Source organism: Gadus chalcogrammus, chromosome 14 (assembly GCF_026213295.1).
Source record: "Gadus chalcogrammus isolate NIFS_2021 chromosome 14, NIFS_Gcha_1.0, whole genome shotgun sequence".
NCBI classification, from domain to species: Eukaryota; Metazoa; Chordata; class Actinopteri; order Gadiformes; family Gadidae; genus Gadus; species Gadus chalcogrammus.
Window position 1 is genome coordinate 16031383 of NC_079425.1, and position 23943 is coordinate 16055325.

General features: G+C 43.3%; 1 protein-coding gene across 1 annotated transcript in view; it reads left to right on the forward strand.

Annotated features, from left to right (window-relative positions):
- The window catches only part of LOC130403678 (mucin-2-like), a 38830-nt gene that overhangs the window by 7192 nt on the left and 7695 nt on the right, over nt 1–23943 (forward strand). Inside the window, exons 13-38 of the mRNA XM_056608096.1 lie at nt 155–319; nt 753–847; nt 1027–1153; nt 1422–1677; nt 2191–2240; nt 2630–2739; nt 2938–3089; nt 3230–3368; nt 3456–3560; nt 3662–3838; nt 5133–5372; nt 5499–5655; nt 5794–5922; nt 6722–6869; nt 7207–7250; nt 7348–7602; nt 7942–8237; nt 8820–9879; nt 10796–12067; nt 20169–21167; nt 21342–21580; nt 21714–21885; nt 22020–22261; nt 22519–22714; nt 22919–23123; nt 23537–23706. Of these exons, the coding sequence (XP_056464071.1) occupies nt 155–319; nt 753–847; nt 1027–1153; nt 1422–1677; nt 2191–2240; nt 2630–2739; nt 2938–3089; nt 3230–3368; nt 3456–3560; nt 3662–3838; nt 5133–5372; nt 5499–5655; nt 5794–5922; nt 6722–6869; nt 7207–7250; nt 7348–7602; nt 7942–8237; nt 8820–9879; nt 10796–12067; nt 20169–21167; nt 21342–21580; nt 21714–21885; nt 22020–22261; nt 22519–22714; nt 22919–23123; nt 23537–23706 (7200 nt within the window). The remainder of the gene's footprint in view (nt 1–154; nt 320–752; nt 848–1026; nt 1154–1421; nt 1678–2190; nt 2241–2629; nt 2740–2937; nt 3090–3229; nt 3369–3455; nt 3561–3661; nt 3839–5132; nt 5373–5498; nt 5656–5793; nt 5923–6721; nt 6870–7206; nt 7251–7347; nt 7603–7941; nt 8238–8819; nt 9880–10795; nt 12068–20168; nt 21168–21341; nt 21581–21713; nt 21886–22019; nt 22262–22518; nt 22715–22918; nt 23124–23536; nt 23707–23943) is intronic.

Below are 23943 nucleotides of genomic sequence, written 5' to 3' on the forward strand. Positions count from 1 at the left end.
TTTAAGTGTGACAGAAGTAAAGCGGTCACATTCATCGAGGCATTCATTATGCATTGTTACAAAATATATATTATTATAGTTTTTATTAAGTGTTTCACCCACAGTTGTATACCTATGTCTGTCTACGAATGTGTGTGTGTGTGTGTGTCTGTAGGTCTGTGTGGAAACTTCAACAACATCATGGCTGATGACTTCCGGGTGATGAGTGGACTGGTGGAAGGGACTGCAGTCGCCTTTGCCAACTCATGGAAGACCAGAGCCGACTGTGCCAACGTTATCACACGCTTCGGACACCCCTGCAGCCAAGGAGTCTCCAATGGTAGGGAGCCGCCATTGAAAATAATCTCCAAATTAGTATAGTTTTTGGTTGTGATATGATGTCATAGTTATTTGTAATCACCTGCTTTTTTCCCCCAAGAGAGAGATGGTTATTTTGAATTTGGAAGTCATTATTAATGTCAAATATGAGTAATTTAAAGCAATGAAAATATTACAAATATTTGGATATTTTGAAGATCATTCTCTGAATCAGAAAGTTCATTCTGGACATTCTGACATAGTCATTATGCTAATTTGCAATAACCTTTTCAATTAGGTTTTGTTATAGCATTAGTACACAGTATTTGTATTCACATACGTGTGTGTGTGTGTGTGTGTGTGTGTGTGTGTGTGTGTGTGTGTGTGTGTGTGTGTGTGTGTGTGTGTGTGTGTGTGTGTGCATGTGTGTGTGTGTGTGTGTGTGTGTCATCCAGAGCGCTATGCCCAGTACTGGTGTTCCAAACTAACAGACTCAAATGGAGTGTTTTCCAGCTGCCACGCTGTGATCGATCCAAAAATATACAAAGATGTACGTATAAATAGGATTTAACACAATTTACATACAGAATACATTTTGTTTATATGCATTTCACAAGGGATTTGTCATTATTAATTCCAATTTGAATTCTTCCAATGGGAATCCCAGGCCATTAGACTAGTCCTTTTATTGCAGTGCTTTTTTTTATTTATGACCCCTCTGCCTCGTAGAACTGCATGTATGACAGCTGTAACTGCGAGAACAGCGAGGACTGCATGTGTGCTGCGGTCTCCTCCTACGTGTACGCCTGCTCCCTCGCAGGGGTCAAGCTCAGTGATTGGAGAAGCGTCATCTGCAGTGAGTTAGTCTTTTGTGTTATAAGGACGTTAGTTATACTGTGTGATGGTTGTTTGATTTGATGTTGTCTTACCCAACTTGCTGATAGCTGTCGTATGGGAACATCCATGTTTGAAGCTTGATTCTAATGCTTATCTTATTTAGTTTTGGTCCCTTATTTTGTTCGGTCTTACTTGAACAAAATAAGCAGGACACACAAACACACACACATGCTGCATTTATTCATAAATCCTCTGTCCCTTCTCCCAACCGCCATCACCACCACCAGGCAAATATGCGTCAGCCTGCCCTAAGGAAACGGTATACAGCTACAACATGACATCCTGCGGCCGCACCTGCCGTTCCCTGAACCAGGTGGACTACTCCTGCAAGGTCAACATGGCAGCCGTGGATGGCTGTGGGTGTGCAATGGGCACCTACATGAATGACAATGGTCAATGTCTGAACAGCTCCAGCTGTCCCTGCTACGACCAGGAAAACATCATCAATGCTGGGGAGACTGTCACCAAAGATGGTGTCACATGGTATGCAGGCTCTTAATCTCGGATCCAGAGTCCTACTATGTTATAGAGAACACCCAAGAAAACCCATTTGCACGAGTGGAAGAAGCTTTCAGAAGGGGATATAAAAAAGGGCATTTATACTGTGGCTAGTATAGATGGCCAGATTTGAGCTTGTCTACCATCAGATGTTATATATTCTTTCTATCTATCTAAAGTCTGATTTGTGAGACTAGAAGGCACTGGGCAAAAGCTGATTCTTTTTGCCATCAAATTTGCCATCAGGGATGGAACTGGCTTTTCTTTAGAGCAAATAAAAAATATAGGCTTTGGAGAGAGAGTTGGGGTAGCACACATTTACATGTACATTTTAGTTTGACCATTTACCTCAGATAATATTCCGAATCTAAGCCAAAGGAAATGTAGGCCGAAAGCAAGGCAAACGAAGTGTATAAAAGTATAAACTAGCAGAACCAGTACCTTTCTATCTTGTACCCTTAAACCACTCTTTTAATGTTTTTTTCAATGTAAAAACAGCTATTGTCGACATGGAGCTCTCGACTGCAGAGGGTCAACCCAATTACAGAGTATGTTTCACCTACTACATCAGAATATAGCTCATTTTTCAGCAATTGCTCTTACTACCATCCATAGCAATTCTACGTGGAAAGATTTTAATTAGGCCTAACATTAGAAAACAAAGTATTCTAGTTTATGATTCACAGTTGTTGCGCTTTTATATCATTGATACAAACGGTATAGTGTAGTGGCTGAAGGGGCATTCGATTACCATTAGAGACACACTGGATTCAATCCCCTAATGTCCACAGCCTATGCATAGCCATTCTTGAGCAAGGTGTCCAGACCCTGCCTGCTCTCTGTTGACACCTAGGACTATCTGAATTCATTGTGAGTCTCTTTGCATTGAAGTCCATTTGTGACCAAACTGCTTTGTTGTCTTTCATCCCACTTTTAGTCATTCAGACCTGTTTCAATCCCATGGTCTACTTTGATTGCTCTACTGCTGGAATTGGCTCCAATGGCGTTGAATGTCAGAAGAGCTGCAACACTCTGGACATGGCCTGTGTATGAACAACCCTAAAAAAACATGCATTCACGCATATTTACCTAGACACGCACACAGAAATTAAATGTTAGGTATTACAGCTAGTATTTCACAACGATCCTTTCTCAAACATAAAAACAAACTATATCTGCACACAGAACATAGACATGCACACAAAAATACTCATTCTGCTCATTCTGTCCTTCTTTGTGCTTTAGATCCATACAGGGTGTGTGTCAGGATGCATGTGCCCCTCTGGCCTGGTGTCGGATGGCAAGGGGGGCTGCATCTTGGAGAGCAGCTGTCCCTGTGTCTACAATGGAAACACCTATACACCTGGGGAGACACTGTCAGTGGACTGCAACCAATGGTCTGTTTGAAAAATAAGTATTTTCATTGATAAAAATAATAATAATAATAACATGCACATAGGTCTATCACTTCCTAAACTTTGAAGGTAATTGTTTTTAAGTGATCTTTGTTGTTTCTCTAATGTTTTTCTCTACACAGCAAATGCACCAACCGGAGGTTTGAGTGTACCAAAAATGTGTGCGATGAAGTCTGTAGTATATATGGTGATGGACATTACTCCACTTTTGACGAGAAGAAGTTTGACTTCAGTGGACAGTGTGAATACACTCTCATCGAGGTGAAAAAGCTTAGTCGCGGTGAAGTCCAAACCTGTAAGGGTGCAAGGCCGTGACAGACGCCTAACCTGTGTGTGTGTTTCGTGCAGGACTACTGTGACGAATCAAGTGGAACGTTTCGAGTCATCACAGAGAATGTACCCTGTGGATCCACAGGGACAACCTGCTCCAGGGCTATCAAGATCTTCATGGGGGTAAACTGATGTTCACTAGGGTAGACACCTCGAGAACCTTATATCACCTTTATAATAGACATTCAAACATTGATTCTTTGATTTATTTTGTTCTCTCCAAGGCAAATGAGTTCCAGTTGATGGATGGAAAATACTCTATGGTTAAAGGCAATGGTACTGAGTTCCCGATCCAGGTGCGCAAGATGGGCCTTTACATGGTCGTGGTTCTGAAGCAGGGACTGGTGCTTATGTGGGACCAGAAGACCAGCCTCTTTATCCGATTGAGCGCAACATACCAGGTAAATCGGCAATGGGAACACAGACAGAAGTTGCAAATTACAGCACCTCAAACAGTTAAACAAATACAAGGAATACATGCGCCGAGCATACAAACACCAGGTACAATATATAGTATATTTTCACTGGCCCATCTACTACAGGTTTGTTTAAAACCTCAAGAACAGACACATGTACTAGGACTTTGTCTGGACAGGACGTTGAGGAGTAATTTATCCGGCAGATAAAGTACTCTTGCGCCCAATGCAAATCAAAAATTGGTTGGTCTGAATGCCCGTAGGTGTGTTTTGGGCGTAACATGCAATGAGAGTGCCATCTCTCATCCACTTTAAGAGCCATGAACCTGACGAGTTGATATTTGCCAGCGTGTTCACAGTCTCCGGTGAGACAGATGCATGACCACATATATTTCAAACTTAAAATGGCTCAGTTTATGGCCAAATAATATGGCCTAATTCACAAATGGAATAGCGTTTTAACTTCAGAAACACTGAGTCGTCATGTCAATTTTGACAAAGAGAACTTAACATGATATGCAGTGCTGTGGACGCAAATGTGGGTCTATTTAATGATATGCGGCAAGAGGTTAACAAACCTTGTTTGTTACCAGTATTGTATACATTATCGTTATCGACTTGTGTTCATAATATGCATGTGCCCCCCCCCCCCGTTAATATACATTGCCATGGACTGTATCATGCGTTATGTGTTTAGTTTGCGTGTGATTAAACAGATGGGTGCACACCCGCATTCATTCGTTGTTTCGACGCGCGCACCCGCGTTGATTCAATCTTTTAAACACTCACTCGTGACAAAACTAGGTTTTCTCACGATCTAATGCTCATCAATCCTAAAACGTATGGGCTTGTACATGATGTATGTGGCAATAAAATATGTGTTTGCTGTACGTTGTTTGCAGATGCATAGCAAAACTAGCAATGAAACATGCGTCGGAGTAGAAAGTCAATTGCGCTGGGTGGAAGACCCCTAAAGTGTTTTCACGTGAGCATTATTGCCTACTCGTAATATGCTTATATTCTTTATCGAATGATCTAAGCAATGAAAGCATCATCGAGAGACCTTTAACCTTTCTGAGAGGTTTTTTTTGCCGGTCAAATCGATTTGTTGTGGTTCCGCTGGGCAGGTGGTTTCCGGCCGTTCACACAGATTTGAGCTTGTCTGCCATCAGACTTCAAGTGTAAATCTAAAGTCTGATGTGTGAGGCTAGTATATACCAAGCTCATAGAATACCGATAATAGAGGATAATTCTTGGCATATTTGGTTCTGCTCCCCAGGGTCAAGTGTGTGGTCTATGTGGAAACTATGACGGCAACAGCAAGAATGATTTTACCACACGTTCTGGCGAGAATGTGGTTGATACTTTGGACTTTGGCAACAGCTGGAAGGTGTCAGGCACCTGTCCAGATGCTGAGCTGGCCAGCGACCCCTGTTCTGCCAATCCTTACCGCGAAGCCTGGTCCAAAAAGCAGTGCAGCATCATCAACAGTATTACTTTCAAGAATTGTCACTCAAAGGTAAAACATGTCAATAACACAGCCCCGTCAAAAACACACAATTCACGCACAACAAATGGTCACAATTTTGTCACAGAGGGATTATTAGTTTGGTGATTCAAGCACACAATATGCCCGTTCTCCAAGGTGGACCCTGGTCCTTTCTATCAAGCCTGTGTCACAGACTCCTGCGCTTGTGACACTGGTGGTGATTGCGAGTGCTTCTGCACAGCCGTGGCCGCATATGCAAAAGCCTGCTCTGAAGCCAGCGCATGTGTCAGATGGAGAACCCCAAAGATCTGTCGTAAGTTTGGCCCCTCCCCTCTGTTTGACAACATAAGACAAACAGAATAGAAAGATGGTAGAATTCTTCATAACATCGACAGTGATAACATTTATTTTTTAAACAAGCACGGGTTTTTTGCTCTCTTTTCTTTCTCAGCTGTGTTTTGTGACTACTACAACTATCCCAGTGGCTGTGAGTGGCACTACAAGCCATGTGGCGCTCCCTGCATGAAGACCTGCAGGAACCCAACTGGGAACTGCTCCAATCTCATCACCGCCCTAGAAGGTAACATTTTGGCACAACATCCTTGTCTCTTATTTAATTTGAACTGTATATACACTTAAATGCAATCTGTGAAATGTATTTCATTGTTTATTTAGGGGTCTGATGAAACCCGTAGAAACCCTATTGTAATCGTTAGCATTGTTATTATTATATGCATTTATATATTATTCATTTACTTACACCACAACTTCAAACGCTCAAACTGAAACAGATTCGGTGCCCGAGGTGGGACAAGCTGCAAACTTGACACACATGTACTGGTGTCTGTGGCACTATACGGTTATAAAAAAACATAGCAAATGACCAAAGATGGTGGACCTAAACAATTCAAGTAAAATATATTCATATTCATGGCGTTTAAACAGCAAAGAATTTGCATCAAAACAACGTAGGCTCGACTTTGTAGGTTGCAAGATCGAGTTTAACATAAACCAAACATATTTTGAAGCACTGCAAAAAATCAAATGATGTCTAACTTGCTGTATACATTAGACCATGCCCGCCATATGTAGGACCCAGTTATGGTTGCTTTCATCTATATTGTCCACATGTCTGTCTTGATACATTCATTTTCATAACTAAAGTATTGAGGAAATCACTAATGATTCGAGAATCAATAAGTATCCTTTTGTTTTTTATTGTAAAACATTCTAAAATTTGTTTATAAAAGTGACATACACCTTAAATGTATTATTGTTACCATGATCATGTGGTCTCAGATGGAAACTAATGGCTTTAGTATATCATAGGGAAACTCAGATGATATTTATCATGTGTAATTTGACGTTTCATCATGAAGGTTGCTACCCAAATTGTCCACCGACCAGTCCATTCTTTGACGAGGACAACATGAAGTGTGTTTCCATTGACCATTGTGGTTGCTACGATGTACAAGGCAATCACTATGATGATGGGGCTGTAGTCCCATCAAAGAACTGTTATGTCTGGTAAGTCTCTCCCATTAATGTGTATACTGAACCATAGCATGCCTGAAGTCAATGCAATACATCAATTCAACAAACTACTAACATTTTGAGAACAGAAGTGTAAACATGGATGTCTTAGCTCTTCTCATGTAGTTTGCTCGCATCCTAGAATTTGACTTGACCAACATTTTGACATGTATTGCTATAAAATAAAATAAAAACACAGGTAAAATGCCAAATGTCAAACAACAGAAAAAAGTACATAATGTATTTTCATGCCTACATAAAATCAATTTGTGTGTACATATTGAATCTTTGTATCTTTATCTTTATTGTGTCTTTCATTTCAATGTTTTAGCTCATGTACTAATTCTGGAATAAGCTGCATACATGATGTCACCAGTGAGTAACCTTTCCTCCTTATTCAATAATTTAAATAAAATAAAATAATTAAATAATTAAAAAGTAAGTATCTAACCCAAATTCATATTCTCTACAGCTTGCAAATGTTTAGTCAACGGTAAATTCTACCCATATGGGGCGGCAATTTACAATACCACTGATGGACTAGGGCATTGTATCACCGCCACATGTGCGGCAAATGATACATTAGTCCGAGGATTGTATCCATGTGTAACCACAACCACTCCGGAGCCATCCACAACACCTCTTATCACAACCACTGTGGCCAGCACAATCACAGAGATCTTCACAACACCAGGCCCATTCACAATCTTCACATTTTCAACACCTGGTAAGAATCGTTAAGGATGAAAAATGAAATGGCTGACAAGACATGACCTCGAGACAGAATGAAAACTAAATATAATGTGGATCTTGCTGACATTTTCCAATATAGTTTATGAAATGCAATTCAATTCTGACTTCATAGCTTTTGAATTTAAAAGTACAGCAGGGAATTATTACATGAATACAGATACTCTATGTTGACAAAATACAAATTAAATTCATGGTTTAACTTGGAATGTGACATTGATCAAGAAGAATAATCCAATTTAGATGGACTTTGATGTTCAAAAAACGTTTAAGGTCACTGAATAAATTACAATAATTGAAATACCATGAATTTCAGAACCATCAACTTCCAGACCGACCGAAACTACAAAACAGAAAGAAAATACAACTGCACCAACAACAGTTGAAACCTCAACAGTGGAAAACATCAATCCAACAACTACTGCTACAACAGCTGTAGTAGAAACCACTACCTCAGTGCCACAGCCCTCAACAACTAGCCCTGAAACAACAGTTGTAACTTCAACACCAACCGTTGAGACGGTGACAACAGTGACCACAGTGACTACAACAGAAGGTACTACAGAAAAACCCACCGAAACTTCAACATCCGAGGTTTCAACAGCTGCGACTGTATCAACAACAAAGCCACTTGAAGAAGAAACCACTGGCACAACAACTGCTGCTACAACAGCTGTAGTTGAAACAACCACCTCAGTGCCACAGCCCTCCACAACTAGCCCTGAAACAACAGTTGTAACTTCAACACCAACCATTGAGACGGTGACAACAGTGACAACAGTGACTACATCTGTAACAACAGAAGGTACTACAGAAAAACCCACTGAAACGTCGACATCCGAGGTTACAACAGCTGCGACTGTATCAACAACTAAGCCCCTTAAAGAAGAAACCACTGGCACAACAACTGCTGCTACAACAGCTGTAGTTGAAACCACCCCCTCAGTGCCACAGCCCTCAACAACTAGCCCTGAAACAACAGTCGTTACTTCAACACCAACCGTTGAGACGGTGACAACAGTGACCACAGTGACTACAACAGAAGGTACTACAGCCAAACCCACTGAAACTTCGACATCCGAGGTTTCAACAGCTGCGACTGTATCAACAACAAAGCCACTTAAAGAAGAAACCACTGGCACAACAACTGCTGCTACAACAGCTGTAGTTGAAACAACCACCTCAGTGCCACAGCCCTCAACAACTAGCCCTGAAACAACAGTTGTAACTTCAACATCAACCGTTGAGACGGAGACAACAGTGACTACATCAGTAACAACAGAAGGTACTACAGAAAAACCCACTGAAACGTCGACATCCAAGGTTACAACAGCTGCGACTGTATCAACAACTAAGCCCCTTAAAGAAGAAACCACTGGCACAACAACTGCTGCTACAACAGCTGTAGTTGAAACCACCCCCTCGGTGCCACAGCCCTCAACAACTAGCCCTGAAACAACAGTCGTAACTTCAACACCAACCGTTGAGACGGTGACAACAGTGACCACAGTGACTACAACAGAAGGTACTACAGCCAAACCCACTGAAACTTCGACATCCGAGGTTTCAACAGCTGCGACTGTATCAACAACAAAGCCACTTAAAGAAGAAACCACTGGCACAACAACTGCTGCTACAACAGCTGTAGTTGAAACAACCACCTCAGTGCCAAAGGCCTCAACAACTAGCCCTGAAACAACAGTTGTAACTTCAACATCAACAGTTGAGACGGAGACAACAGTGACTACAGTGACTACATCAGTAACAACAGAAGGTACTACAGAAAAACCCACTGAAACTTCAACCTCCGAGGTTTCAACAGCTGCGACTGTATCAACAACAAAGCCACTTAAAGAAGAAACCACTGGCACAACAACTGCTGCTACAACAGCTGTAGTTGAAACCACTACCTCAGTGCCACAGCCCTCAACAACTAGCCCTGAAATAACAGTTGTAACTTCAACACCAACAGTTGAGTCAGTGACAACAGTGACCACAGTGACTACAACAGAAGGTACTACAGCAAAACCCACTGAAACGTCCACATCCAAGGTTTCAACAGCTGCGACTGTATCAACAACAAAGCCACTTAAAGAAGAAACCACTGGCACAACAACTTCTGCTACAACAGCTGTAGTTGAAACAACCACCTCAGTGCCACAGCCCTCAACAACTAGCCCTGAAACAACAGTTGTAACTTCAACATCAACCGTTGAGACGGAGACAACAGTGACTACATCAGTAACAACAGAAGGTACTACAGAAAAACCCACTGAAATTACAACCTCCGAGGTTTCAACAGCTGCGACTGTATCAACAACAAAGCCACTTAAAGAAGAAACCACTGGCACAACAACTGCTGCTACAACAGCTGTAGTTGAAACAACCACCTCAGTGCCACAGCCCTCAACAACTAGCCCTGAAACAACAGTTGTAACTTCAACACCAACCGTTGAGACGGAGACAATAGTGACTACATCAGTAACAACAGAAGGTACTACAGCCAAACCCACTGAAACTTCGACATCCGAGGTTTCAACAGCTGCGACTGTATCAACAACAAAGCCACTTAAAGAAGAAACCACTGGCACAACAACTGCTGCTACAACAGCTGTAGTTGAAACAACCACCTCAGTGCCACAGCCCTCAACAACTAGCCCTGAAACAACAGTTGTAACTTCAACACCAACCGTTGAGACAGTGACAACAGTGACTACAGTGACTACATCAGTAACAACAGAAGGTACTACAGAAAAACCCACTGAAATAACAACCTCAGAGGTTTCAACAGCTGCGACTGTATCAACAACAAAGCCACTTAAAGAAGAAACCACTGGCACAACAACTGCTGCTACAACAGCTGTAGTTGAAACAACCACCTCAGTGCTACAGCCCTCCACAACTAGCCCTGAAACAACAGTTTGTAACTTCAACATCAACCGTTGAGACGGAGACAACAGTGACTACAGTGACTACATCAGTAACAACAGAAGGTACTACAGAAAAACCCACTGAAACTTCGACATCCGAGGTTTCAACAGCTGCGACTGTATCAACAACAAAGCCACTTAAAGAAGAAACCACTGGCACAACAACTGCTGCTACAACAGCTGTAGTTGAAACAACCACCTCAGTGCCACAGCCCTCAACAACTAGCCCTGAAACAACAGTTGTAACTTCAACACCAACCGTTGAGACGGAGACAACAGTGACTACATCAGTAACAACAGAAGGTACTACAGAAAAACCCACTGAAATTACAACCTCCGAGGTTTCAACAGCTGCGACTGTATCAACAACAAAGCCACTTAAAGAAGAAACCACTGGCACAACAACTTCTGCTACAACAGCTGTAGTTGAAACCACTACCTCAGTGCCACAGCCCTCAACAACTAGCCCTGAAACAACAGTTGTAACTTCAACACCAACCGTTGAGACAGTGACAACAGTGACCACAGTGACTACAACAGAAGGTACTACAGCAAAACCCACTGAAACGTCCACATCCGAGGTTTCAACAGCTGCGACTGTATCAACAACAAAGCCACTTAAAGAAGAAACCACTGGCACAACAACTTCTGCTACAACAGCTGTAGTTGAAACAACCACCACAGTGCCACAGCCCTCCACAACTAGCCCTGAAACAACTGTTGTAACTTCAACATCAACCGTTGAGACGGAGACAACAGTGACTACATCAGTAACAACAGAAGGTACTACAGAAAAACCCACTGAAATTACAACCTCCGAGGTTTCAACAGCTGCGACTGTATCAACAACAAAGCCACTTAAAGAAGAAACCACTGGCACAACAACTTCTGCTACAACAGCTGTAGTTGAAACCACTACCTCAGTGCCACAGCCCTCAACAACTAGCCCTGAAACAACAGTTGTAACTTCAACACCAACCGTTGAGACAGTGACAACAGTGACCACAGTGACTACAACAGAAGGTACTACAGCAAAACCCACTGAAACGTCCACATCCGAGGTTTCAACAGCTGCGACTGTATCAACAACAAAGCCACCTAAAGAAGAAACCACTGGCACAACAACTTCTGCTACAACAGCTGTAGTTGAAACCACTACCTCAGTGCAACAGCCCTCAACAACTAGCCCTGAAACAACAGTTGTAACTTCAACATCAACCGTTGAGACGGAGACAACAGTGACTACAGTGACTACATCAGTAACAACAGAAGGTACTACAGAAAAACCCACTGAAACTTCGACATCCGAGGTTTCCACAGCTGCGACTGTATCAACAACAAAGCCCCTTAAAGAAGAAACCACTGGCACAACAACTGCTGCTACAACAGCTGTAGTTGAAACAACCACCTCAGTGCCACAGCCCTCAACAACTAGCCCTGAAACAACAGTTGTAACTTCAACACCAACCGTTGAGACAGTGACAACAGTGACCACAGTGACTACAACAGAAGGTACTACAGCCAAACCCACTGAAACTTCGACATCCGAGGTTTCAACAGCTGCGACTGTATCAACAACAAAGCCACTTAAAGAAGAAACCACTGGCACAACAACTTCTGCTACAACAGCTGTAGTTGAAACCACTACCTCAGTGCCACAGCCCTCAACAACTAGCCCTGAAACAACAGTTGTAACTTCAACACCAACCGTTGAGACAGTGACAACAGTGACCACAGTGACTACAACAGAGGGTACTACAGCAAAACCCACTGAAACGTCCACATCCAAGGTTTCAACAGCTGCGACTGTATCAACAACAAAGCCACTTAAAGAAGAAACCACTGGCACAACAACTGCTGCTACAACAGCTGTAGTTGAAACAACCACCTCAGTGCCACAGCCCTCCACAACTAGCCCTGAAACAACAGTTGTAACTTCAACACCAACCGTTGAGACGGAGACAACAGTGACTACATCAGTAACAACAGAAGGTACTACAGAAAAACCCACTGAAATTACAACCTCCGAGGTTTCAACAGCTGCGACTGCATCAACAACCAAGCCACTTAAAGAAGAAACCACTGGCACAACAACTGCTGCTACAACAGCTGTAGTTGAAACAACCACCTCAGTGCCACAGCCCCCAACAACTAGCCCTGAAACAACAGTTGTAACTTCAACATCAACCGTTGAGACGGAGACAACAGTGACTACAGTGACTACATCAGTAACACCGAAGGTACTACAGAAAAACCCACTGAAACTTCGACATCCGAGGTTTCAACAGCTGCGACTGTATCAACAACAAAGCCACTTAAAGAAGAAACCACTGGCACAACAACTGCTGCTACAACAGCTGTAGTTGAAACAACCACCTCAGTGCCACAGCCCTCAACAACTAGCCCTGAAACAACAGTTGTAACTTCAACACCAACCGTTGAGACAGTGACAACAGTGACCACAACAGAAGGTACTACAGCCAAACCCACTGAAACTTCGACATCCGAGGTTTCAACAGCTGCGACTGTATCAACAACAAAGCCACTTAAAGAAGAAACCACTGGCACAACAACTTCTGCTACAACAGCTGTAATTGAAACCACTACCTCAGTGCCACAGCCCTCAACAACTAGCCCTGAAACAACAGTTGTAACTTCAACACCAACCGTTGAGACAGTGACAACAGTGACCACAGTGACTACAACAGAAGGTACTACAGCAAAACCCACTGAAACGTCCACATCCGAGGTTTCAACAGCTGCGACTGTATCAACAACAAAGCCACTTAAAGAAGAAACCACTGGCACAACAACTTCTGCTACAACAGCTGTAGTTGAAACAACCACCTCAGTGCCACAGCCCTCCACAACTAGCCCTGAAACAACAGTTGTAACTTCAACATCAACCGTTGAGACGGAGACAACAGTGACTACATCAGTAACAACAGAAGGTACTACAGAAAAACCCACTGAAATTACAACCTCAGAGGTTTCAACAGCTGCGACTGTATCAACAACAAAGCCACTTAAAGAAGAAACCACTGGCACAACAACTGCTGCTACAACAGCTGTAGTTGAAACAACCACCTCAGTGCCACAGCCCTCAACAACTAGCCCTGAAACAACAGTTGTAACTTCAACATCAACCGTTGAGACGGAGACAACAGTGACTACAGTGACTACATCAGTAACAACAGAAGGTACTACAGAAAAACCCACTGAAACTTCGACATCCGAGGTTCAACAGCTGCGACTGTATCAACAACAAAGCCCCTTAAAGAAGAAACCACTGGCACAACAACTGCTGCTACAACAGCTGTAGTTGAAACAACCACCTCAGTGCCACAGCCCTCAACAACTAGCCCTGAAACAACAGTTGTAACTTCAACACCAACCGTTGAGACAGTGACAACAGTGACTAAAGTGACTACAACAGAAGGTACTACAGCAAAACCCACTGAAACGTCCACATCCAAGGTTTCAACAGCTGCGACTGTATCAACAACAAAGCCACTTAAAGAAGAAACCACTGGCACAACAACTGCTGCTACAACAGCTGTAGTTGAAACAACCACCTCAGTGCCACAGCCCTCAACAACTAGCCCTGAAACAACAGTTGTAACTTCAACACCAACCGTTGAGACGGAGACAACAGTGACTACATCAGTAACAACAGAAGGTACTACAGAAAAAACCCACTGAAATTACAACCTCAGAGGTTTCAACAGCTGCGACTGTATCACAACAAAGCCACTTAAAGAAGAAACCACTGGCACAACAACTGCTGCTACAACAGCTGTAGTTGAAACAACCACCTCAGTGCTACAGCCCTCCACAACTAGCCCTGAAACAACAGTTGTAACTTCAACATCAACCGTTGAGACGGAGACAACAGTGACTACAGTGACTACATCAGTAACAACAGAAGGTACTACAGAAAAACCCACTGAAACTTCGACATCCGAGGTTTCAACAGCTGCGACTGTATCAACAACAAAGCCACTTAAAGAAGAAACCACTGGCACAACAACTTCTGCTACAACAGCTGTAGTTGAAACAACCACCTCAGTGCCACAGCCCTCCACAACTAGCCCTGAAACAACAGTTGTAACTTCAACATCAAACCGTTGAGACGGAGACAACAGTGACTACATCAGTAACAACAGAAAGGTACTACAGAAAAACCCACTGAAATTACAACCTCCGAGGTTTCAACAGCTGCGACTGTATCAACAACAAAGCCACTTAAAGAAGAAACCACTGGTACAACAACTTCTGCTACAACAGCTGTAGTTGAAACCACTACCTCAGTGCCACAGCCCTCAACAACTAGCCCTGAAACAACAGTTGTAACTTCAACACCAACCGTTGAGACAGTGACAAACAGTGACCACAGTGACTACAACAGAAGGTACTACAGCAAAACCCACTGAAACGTCCACATCCGAGGTTTCAACAGCTGCGACTGTATCAACAACAAAGCCACTTAAAGAAGAAACCACTGGCACAACAACTTCTGCTACAACAGCTGTAGTTGAAACCACTACCTCAGTGCCACAGCCCTCAACAACTAGCCCTGAAACAACAGTTGTAACTTCAACATCAACCGTTGAGACGGAGACAACAGTGACTACAGTGACTACATCAGTAACAACAGAAGGTACTACAGAAAAACCCACTGAAACTTCGACATCCGAGGTTTCAACAGCTGCGACTGTATCAACAACAAAGCCACTTAAAGAAGAAACCACTGGCACAACAACTGCTGCTACAACAGCTGTAGTTGAAACAACCACCTCAGTGCCACAGCCCTCAACAACTAGCCCCGAAACAACAGTTGTAACTTCAACACCAACCGTTGAGACAGAGACAACAGTGACTACATCAGTAACAACAGAAGGTACTACAGAAAAACCCACTGAAATTACAACCTCTGAGGTTTCAACAGCTGCGACTGTATCAACAACAAAGCCACTTAAAGAAGAAACCACTGGCACAACAACTTCTGCTACAACAGCTGTAGTTGAAACCACTACCTCAGTGCCACAGCCCTCAACAACTAGCCCTGAAACAACAGTTGTAACTTCAACACCAACCGTTGAGACAGTGACAACAGTGACCACAGTGACTACAACAGAAGGTACTACAGCAAAACCCACTGAAACGTCCACATCCGAGGTTTCAACAGCTGCGACTGTATCAACAACAAAGCCACTTAAAGAAGAAACCACTGGCACAACAACTTCTGCTACAACAGCTGTAGTTGAAACAACCACCTCAGTGCCACAGCCCTCCACAACTAGCCCTGAAACAACAGTTGTAACTTCAACATCAACCGTTGAGACGGAGACAACAGTGACTACATCAGTAACAACAGAAGGTACTACAGAAAAACCCACTGAAATTACAACCTCCGAGGTTTCAACAGCTGCGACTGTATCAACAACAAAGCCACTTAAAGAAGAAACCACTGGTACAACAACTTCTGCTACAACAGCTGTAGTTGAAACCACTACCTCAGTGCCACAGCCCTCAACAACTAGCCCTGAAACCACAGTTGTAACTTCAACACCAACCGTTGAGACAGTGACAACAGTGACCACAGTGACTACAACAGAAGGTACTACAGCAAAACCCACTGAAAGGTCCACATCCGAGGTTTCAACAGCTGCGACTGTATCAACAACAAAGCCACTTAAAGAAGAAACCACTGGCACAACAACTTCTGCTACAACAGCTGTAGTTGAAACCACTACCTCAGTGCCACAGCCCTCAACAACTAGCCCTGAAACAACAGTTGTAACTTCAACATCAACCGTTGAGACGGAGACAACAGTGACTACAGTGACTACATCAGTAACAACAGAAGGTACTACAGAAAAACCCACTGAAACTTCGACATCCGAGGTTTCAACAGCTGCGACTGTATCAACAACAAAGCCCCTTAAAGAAGAAACCACTGGCACAACAACTGCTGCTACAACAGCTGTAGTTGAAACAACCACATCAGTGCCACAGCCGCCAACAACTAGCCCTGAAACAACAGTTGTAACTTCAACACCAACCGTTGAGACGGAGACAACAGTGACTACATCAGTAACAACAGAAGGTACTACAGAAAAACCCACTGAAATTACAACCTCCGAGGTTTCAACAGCTGCGACTGTATCAACAACAAAGCCACTTAAAGAAGAAACCACTGGCACAACAACTTCTGCTACAACAGCTGTAGTTGAAACCACTACCTCAGTGCCACAGCCCTCAACAACTAGCCCTGAAACAACAGTTGTAACTTCAACACCAACCGTTGAGACAGTGACAACAGTGACCACAGTGACTACAACAGAAGGTACTACAGCAAAACCCACTGAAACGTCCACATCCGAGGTTTCAACAGCTGCGACTGTATCAACAACAAAGCCACTTAAAGAAGAAACCACTGGCACAACAACTTCTGCTACAACAGCTGTAGTTCAAACAACCACCTCAGTGCCACAGCCCTCCACAACTAGCCCTGAAACAACTGTTGTAACTTCAACATCAACCGTTGAGACGGAGACAACAGTGACTACATCAGTAACACAGAAGGTACTACAGAAAAACCCACTGAAATTACAACCTCCGAGGTTTCAACAGCTGCGACTGTATCAACAACAAAGCCACTTAAAGAAGAAACCACTGGCACAACAACTTCTGCTACAAACAGCTGTAGTTGAAACCACTACCTCAGTGCCACAGCCCTCAACAACTAGCCCTGAACAACAGTTGTAACTTCAACACCAACCGTTGAGACAGTGACAACAGTGACCACAGTGACTACAACAGAAGGTACTACAGCAAAACCCACTGAAAAGTCCACATCCAAGGTTTCAACAGCTGCGACTGTATCAACAACAAAGCCACTTAAAGAAGAAACCACTGGCACAACAACTTCTGTTACAACAGCTGTAGTTGAAACCACTACCTCAGTGCCACAGCCCTCAACAACTAGCCCTGAAACAACAGTTCTAACTTCAACATCAACCGTTGAGACGGAGACAACAGTGACTACAGTGACTACATCAGTAACAACAGAAGGTACTACAGAAAAACCCACTGAAACTTCGACATCCGAGGTTTCAACAGCTGCGACTGTATCAACAACAAAGCCCCTTAAAGAAGAAACCACTGGCACAACAACTGCTGCTACAACAGCTGTAGTTGAAACAACCACCTCAGTGCCACAGCCCTCAACAACTAGCCCTGAAACAACAGTTGTAACTTCAACACCAACCGTTGAGACAGTGACAACAGTGACCACAGTGACTACAACAGAAGGTACTACAGCCAAACCCACTGAAACTTCGACATCCGAGGTTTCAACAGCTGCGACTGTATCAACAACAAAGCCACTTAAAGAAGAAACCACTGGCACAACAACTTCTGCTACAACAGCAGTAGTTGAAACCACTACCTCAGTGCCACAGCCCTCAACAACTAGCCCTGAAACAACAGTTGTAACTTCAACACCAACCGTTGAGACAGAGACAACAGTGACTACATCAGTAACAACAGAAGGTACTACAGAAAAACCCACTGAAATTACAACCTCCGAGGTTTCAACAGCTGCGACTGTATCAACAACAAAGCCACTTAAAGAAGAAACCACTGGCACAACAACTGCTGCTACAACAGCTGTAGTTGAAACAACCACCTCAGTGCCACAGCCCTCAACAACTAGCCCTGAAACAACAGTTGTAACTTCAACATCAAACCGTTGAGACGGAGACAACAGTGACTACATCAGTAACAACAGAAGGTACTACAGAAAAACCCACTGAAAATTCGACATCCGAGGTTTCAACAGCTGCGACTGTATCAACAACAAAGCCACTTAAAGAAGAAACCACTGGCACAACAACTGCTGCTACAACAGCTGTAGTTGAAACAACCACCTCAGTGCCACAGCCGTCAACAACTAGCCCTGAAACAACAGTTGTAACTTCAACACCAACCGTTGAGACGGAGACAACGGTGACTACAGTGACTACAGCAGTAACAACCGAAGGTACTACAGAAAAACCCACTGAAACTTCGACATCCGAGGTTTCAACAGCTGCGACTGTATCAACAACAAAGCCACTTAAAGAAGAAACCACTGGCACAACAACTGCTGCTACAACAGCTGTAGTTGAAACAACCACCTCAGTGCCACAGCCCTCAACAACTAGCCCTGAAACAACAGTTGTGACTTCAACACCAACCGTTGAGACAGTGACAACAGTAACCACAGTGACTACAACAGAAGGTACTACAGCCAAACCCACTGAAACTTCGACATCCGAGGCTTCAACAGCTGCGACTGTATCAACAACAAAGCCACTTAAAGAAGAAACCACTGGCACAACAACTGCTGCTACAACAGCTGTAGTTGAAACAACCACCTCAGTGCCACAGCCCTCAACAACTAGCCCTGAAACAACAGTTGTAACTTCAACACCAACAGTTGAGACGGTGACAACAGTGACCACAGTGACTACAACAGAAGGTACTACAGCCAAACCCACTGAAACTTCCACATCCAAGGTTTCAACAGCTGCGACTGTATCAACAACAAAGCCACTTAAAGAAGAAACCACTGGCACAACAACTTCTGCTACAACAGCTGTAGTTGAAACAACCACCTCAGTGCCACAGCCCTCCACAACTAGCCCTGAAACAACAGTTGTAACTTCAACATCAACCGTTGAGACGGAGACAACAGTGACTACATCAGTAACAACAGAAGGTACTACAGAAAAACCCACTGAAACTACAACCTCCGAGGTTTCAACAGCTGCGTCTGTATCAACAACAAAGCCACTTAAAGAAGAAACCACTGGCACAACAACTGCTGCTACAACAGCTGTAGTTGAAACAACCACCTCAGTGCCACAGCCCTCAACAACTAGCCCTGAAACAACAGTTGTAACTTCAACACCAACCGTTGAGACAGTGACAACAGTGACCACAGTGATTACAACAGAAGGTACTACAGCCAAACCCACTGAAACTTCGACATCCGAGGTTTCAACAGCTGCGACTGTATCAACAACAAAGCCACTTAAAGAAGAAACCACTGGCACAACAACTTCTGCTACAACAGCTGTAGTTGAAACAACCACCTCAGTGCCAAAGCCCTCAACAACTAGCCCTGAAACAACAGTTGTAACTTCAACACCAACCGTTGAGACAGTGACAACAGTGACTACAGTGACTACAGCAGTAACAACAGAAGGTACTACAGAAAAACCCACTGAGACTTCCACATTTGAGGTTTCAACAGCTGCGACTGTATCAACAACAAAGCCACTTAAAGAAGAAACCACTGGCACAACAACAGCTGCTGCAACAGCTGTAGTTGAAACAACCACCTCAGTGCCACAGCCCTCAACAACTAGCCCTGAAACAACAGTTGTAACTTCAACACCAACCGTTGAGACAGTGACAACAGTGACCACAGTGACTACAACAGAAGGTACTACAGAAAAACCCACTGAAACTTCCACATCCAAGGTTTCAACAGCTGCGACTGTATCAACAACAAAGCCACTTAAAGAAGAAACCACTGGCACAACAACTGCTGCTACAACAGCTGTAGTTGAAACAACCACCTCAGTGCCACAGCCCTCAACAACTAGCCCTGAAACAACAGTTGTAACTTCAACACCAACCCGTGAGACAGTGACAACGGTGACTACAGTAGTAACAACAGAAGGTACTACAGCCAAACCCACTGAAACTACAACCTCCGAGGTTTCAACAGCTGCGACTGTATCAACAACAAAGCCACTGAAAGAAGAAACCACTGGCACAACAACTGCTGCTACAACAGCTGTCGTTGAAACAACCACCTCAGGGCCAAAGCCCTCAACAACTAGCCCTGAAACAACAGTTGTAACTTCAACACCAACCGTTGAGACAGTGACAACAGTGACTACAGCAGTAACAACAGAAGGTACTACAGCCAAACCCACTGAAACTTCAACATCCGAGGTTTCAACAGCTGCGACTGAATCAACAACAAAGCCACTTAAAGAAGAAACCACTGGCCCAACAACTGCTGCTACAACAGCTGTAGTTGAAAGCACCACCTCAGTGCCACAGCCCTCAACAACTAGCTCTGAAACCGCAGTTGTAACTTCAACACCATCCGTTGAGACAGTGACAACATTAGGACAAACCGAAGGTACTACAGTAAAACCCACTGAAACTACAACCACCACCTCAGTGCCACAGACCTCAACAACTAGCTCTGAAACCACTGAAGCGACAAAATTAGAGGTAACAACTGCTGCGACTGTATCATCAACACAGCCACCTACAGCTAACCCTCAAACAACTAAAGAGGCAACTTCCATACAATCACTAACAAAGACTCTACCGCCTACTGCAAGTTTTCCCCCAACAATTACTACAGCACTTCCTGAAACAAGCTTCACAACAAGCATAACAACGGTTGAATCAATTCAAACAGGGACTACCGCAACTTCGTATGTACCTACTACAGAGCTTTTAGTACATAAAACTACTACCGGTATTCCTTCAACTACGTCATGCAAATGTATTGTCAATGGAACAGAGTATCTTCCAGGTAAGATATATTTCATTTTCCAATTATATTCCAAGCTGTTCAAATAATTAAATTACTTTTCAGATGTTGGATTGTATTCGTGCTCTTCTGTTGTAAAGATTGATTGTCTTTGATTATTGTCGTTTTTATTCAATTTCTAGACCAATGTATTTTTAATGACTTTCCTTTTCATAGGCCAAATGCTGTACAACCGGGATGACGGTTTGAAGTTTTGTTACATAGCCCATTGTGGACAGTCTTGTAACATTACCACATCTGTGCTGCCATGTTCAACAACTGAACTGCCAACCACCACTGCCGCCAGCTCTACCACACCAGGGGTCAGCTCTAAAGAAACCCTGCCTACTCCTACTTCAGTTTCCACCCCTGCTACAACACTTGGACACTGTGTATATCTGAGTGAGAAGAAAGAGGTAAAACATCCAAAGGTTCTCTAACAACTGTCTGATGACATGTCAGAATATGATATGCCAGGCAAGTCATAAATACTTTGCAAACACACCCAGTACTTGTTTGTCCTATCACGTTACATCTATTCCTCCATAGAATGGGGAGACATGGACTGCTGACAACTGCACCACGGCCTCCTGCATCAATGGCCAGATCGTTCAGAACTCTGTTCCCTGTCCATCTGTTGAGATGCCCCACTGTTTAAATAACAACACGGCTATTCGGGTTACAGATGAAAGTGGATGCTGTTATCACTACGTATGTCCATGTAAGTTGTTAGGATAAGGCCTCCTCATAAATTTTTTGCAATTCAGCAACTGAACCCCATTGATACTGATTACGTCCCTTCTGGTATATTACACATAACAACCTGTGTTGCAATGTTTTTGGTTTTGAATTCAGGTCAGTGTACCAGCTGGAAGAAAACTTCCTATATAACATTTGATGGAGAATTGTACAATTTTAACAAGAACTGCTCCTATTACGCAATGAAAGAGATCATTCCAAAATACAACCTGACTGTAATAGTAAACAATAGATATTGTTTGAAAGAGGACCCCACATTCTGCCCCCAAGCGCTCATTGTAAACTACAAGCAGTACACGATTGTCCTGACATCAGAAAATAATGGATTTAGCGATATGGTAAGCATTCATTCATCTTCAGGTTGTTGTTTTTTAGCCAACATTTCATTTTATTTCTTACAATACGATATGCTAATTTCAAGTAATGAAGATGGTTCCCTCCTTACCATGAATGAAAATGTATCATTGTTCATACATGAAGCAAAGGCATCATAATAATACACAATTTACTCTACGTAATTGTGCATTGCATCTAGATCAACTAGAAATGCTGGTGCTGGGTTTGACTGATCCGGCTTCCTTTCCGTTCTTACTAGGTGCTTTTGAATGACAAACGCATCTTCCCTGCGTATACCAACAACGACTTGCAAATCACTGGTACCAATATGATCATCACATTGCTAATACCAGCTCTCGATGCTAAGATCGTCTATGGTGTCACAAATGGGGAATCGTACTTCGTTATCCATTTATCCCCAACACTCTTTAGCGGGACCACAGAGGGACTATGTGGTGAGTTGCCTCAACCCTGAATCCTAAGCCTTGAAAGCAAAAATGCTGGTAACAACGGAACAATTTGGAACAGTTGACAGTATCATGAGCAGATTTGCGCCTATCCATATCCAATTTGAGTTTTGATGGTAAAAATGAAAGCATTTAAGTTGGCCAGAATAGAAAACCCTTAAACGACTCCTTCTCTCCCCCCCCCCCTCTAAGGTACGTGCGACAACTCAATAGCCAATGACTGCCGCGGGCCGAACGGACAGTTGGAGGAGTGCACCGATTCCGCTGGCAAATGGCTTGTTCCTGACACACCCTGTGGAACATCCACTGCCCCGCCCACTGTGTCCACTTCAACCATAACACCAGGCACCAGCCCCACTCCATGCCAGACCACAGCCTGTGACATCCTGAACAGCAGGTGAGGTTACAGAAGCTTTGACCACTTGGGTGTGGGAACTGTAGGTTTTGAAAGAGAACATACGCCACCCTGCAGCAATGTCCAACGGCATCGTGCTATGCCTTAAAGCCCAAAAAACCAGAACAAAACCTTAAATCTTCTGTTTTGTGGTATCCATTTTACTACCTACAATCAGACGTAAACAGCTGAACAATACCTAAACTGTTCAGTGGCACCTTGATCACATTCCCCTCATGCTTGGCCCATATTTTTCTTTTCTATAATGAACACACACACAAAAAGTCCCTAAAAGGGAAATAACCAATGGTCATTGATATCCAATTTCCCACCTGTATTGATCACAGTTCTTTGGTTTGAAACCTATGTTTGAGAAGTGATTGATATGTCCTCACATGTTCTGTGTCTCCCTTTAGTGTGTTTTCCCCATGCCACTTGCATGTGTCCCCTAATCCATTTATGGAGACCTGTGAGTCAACCATCTGCAATGGGAAAAATGTGTGCATGAACTTTGCGGTCTACGCAAGCAAGTGTGCCCAAGCCGGAGTCTGCATCGACTGGAGGAATGCCACAAATGGCCAATGCGGTGAGTCAGGGTACTAGGTGGTAAGACTATGTAAATGTATGCATTATGTCTAGCTAAGAATCTAGGAGCCTTCGACTGTTGGAGCATATTATCAAAATTGGAGTAATAAAGTTTCTTAATAATATAGATTATAATTGGATTAGTAGCATATTTATAACTCATACTCTATGTATATAACTATAACTCATATATATATAGATACATCCACAAATATATATATTATATATATACACACAT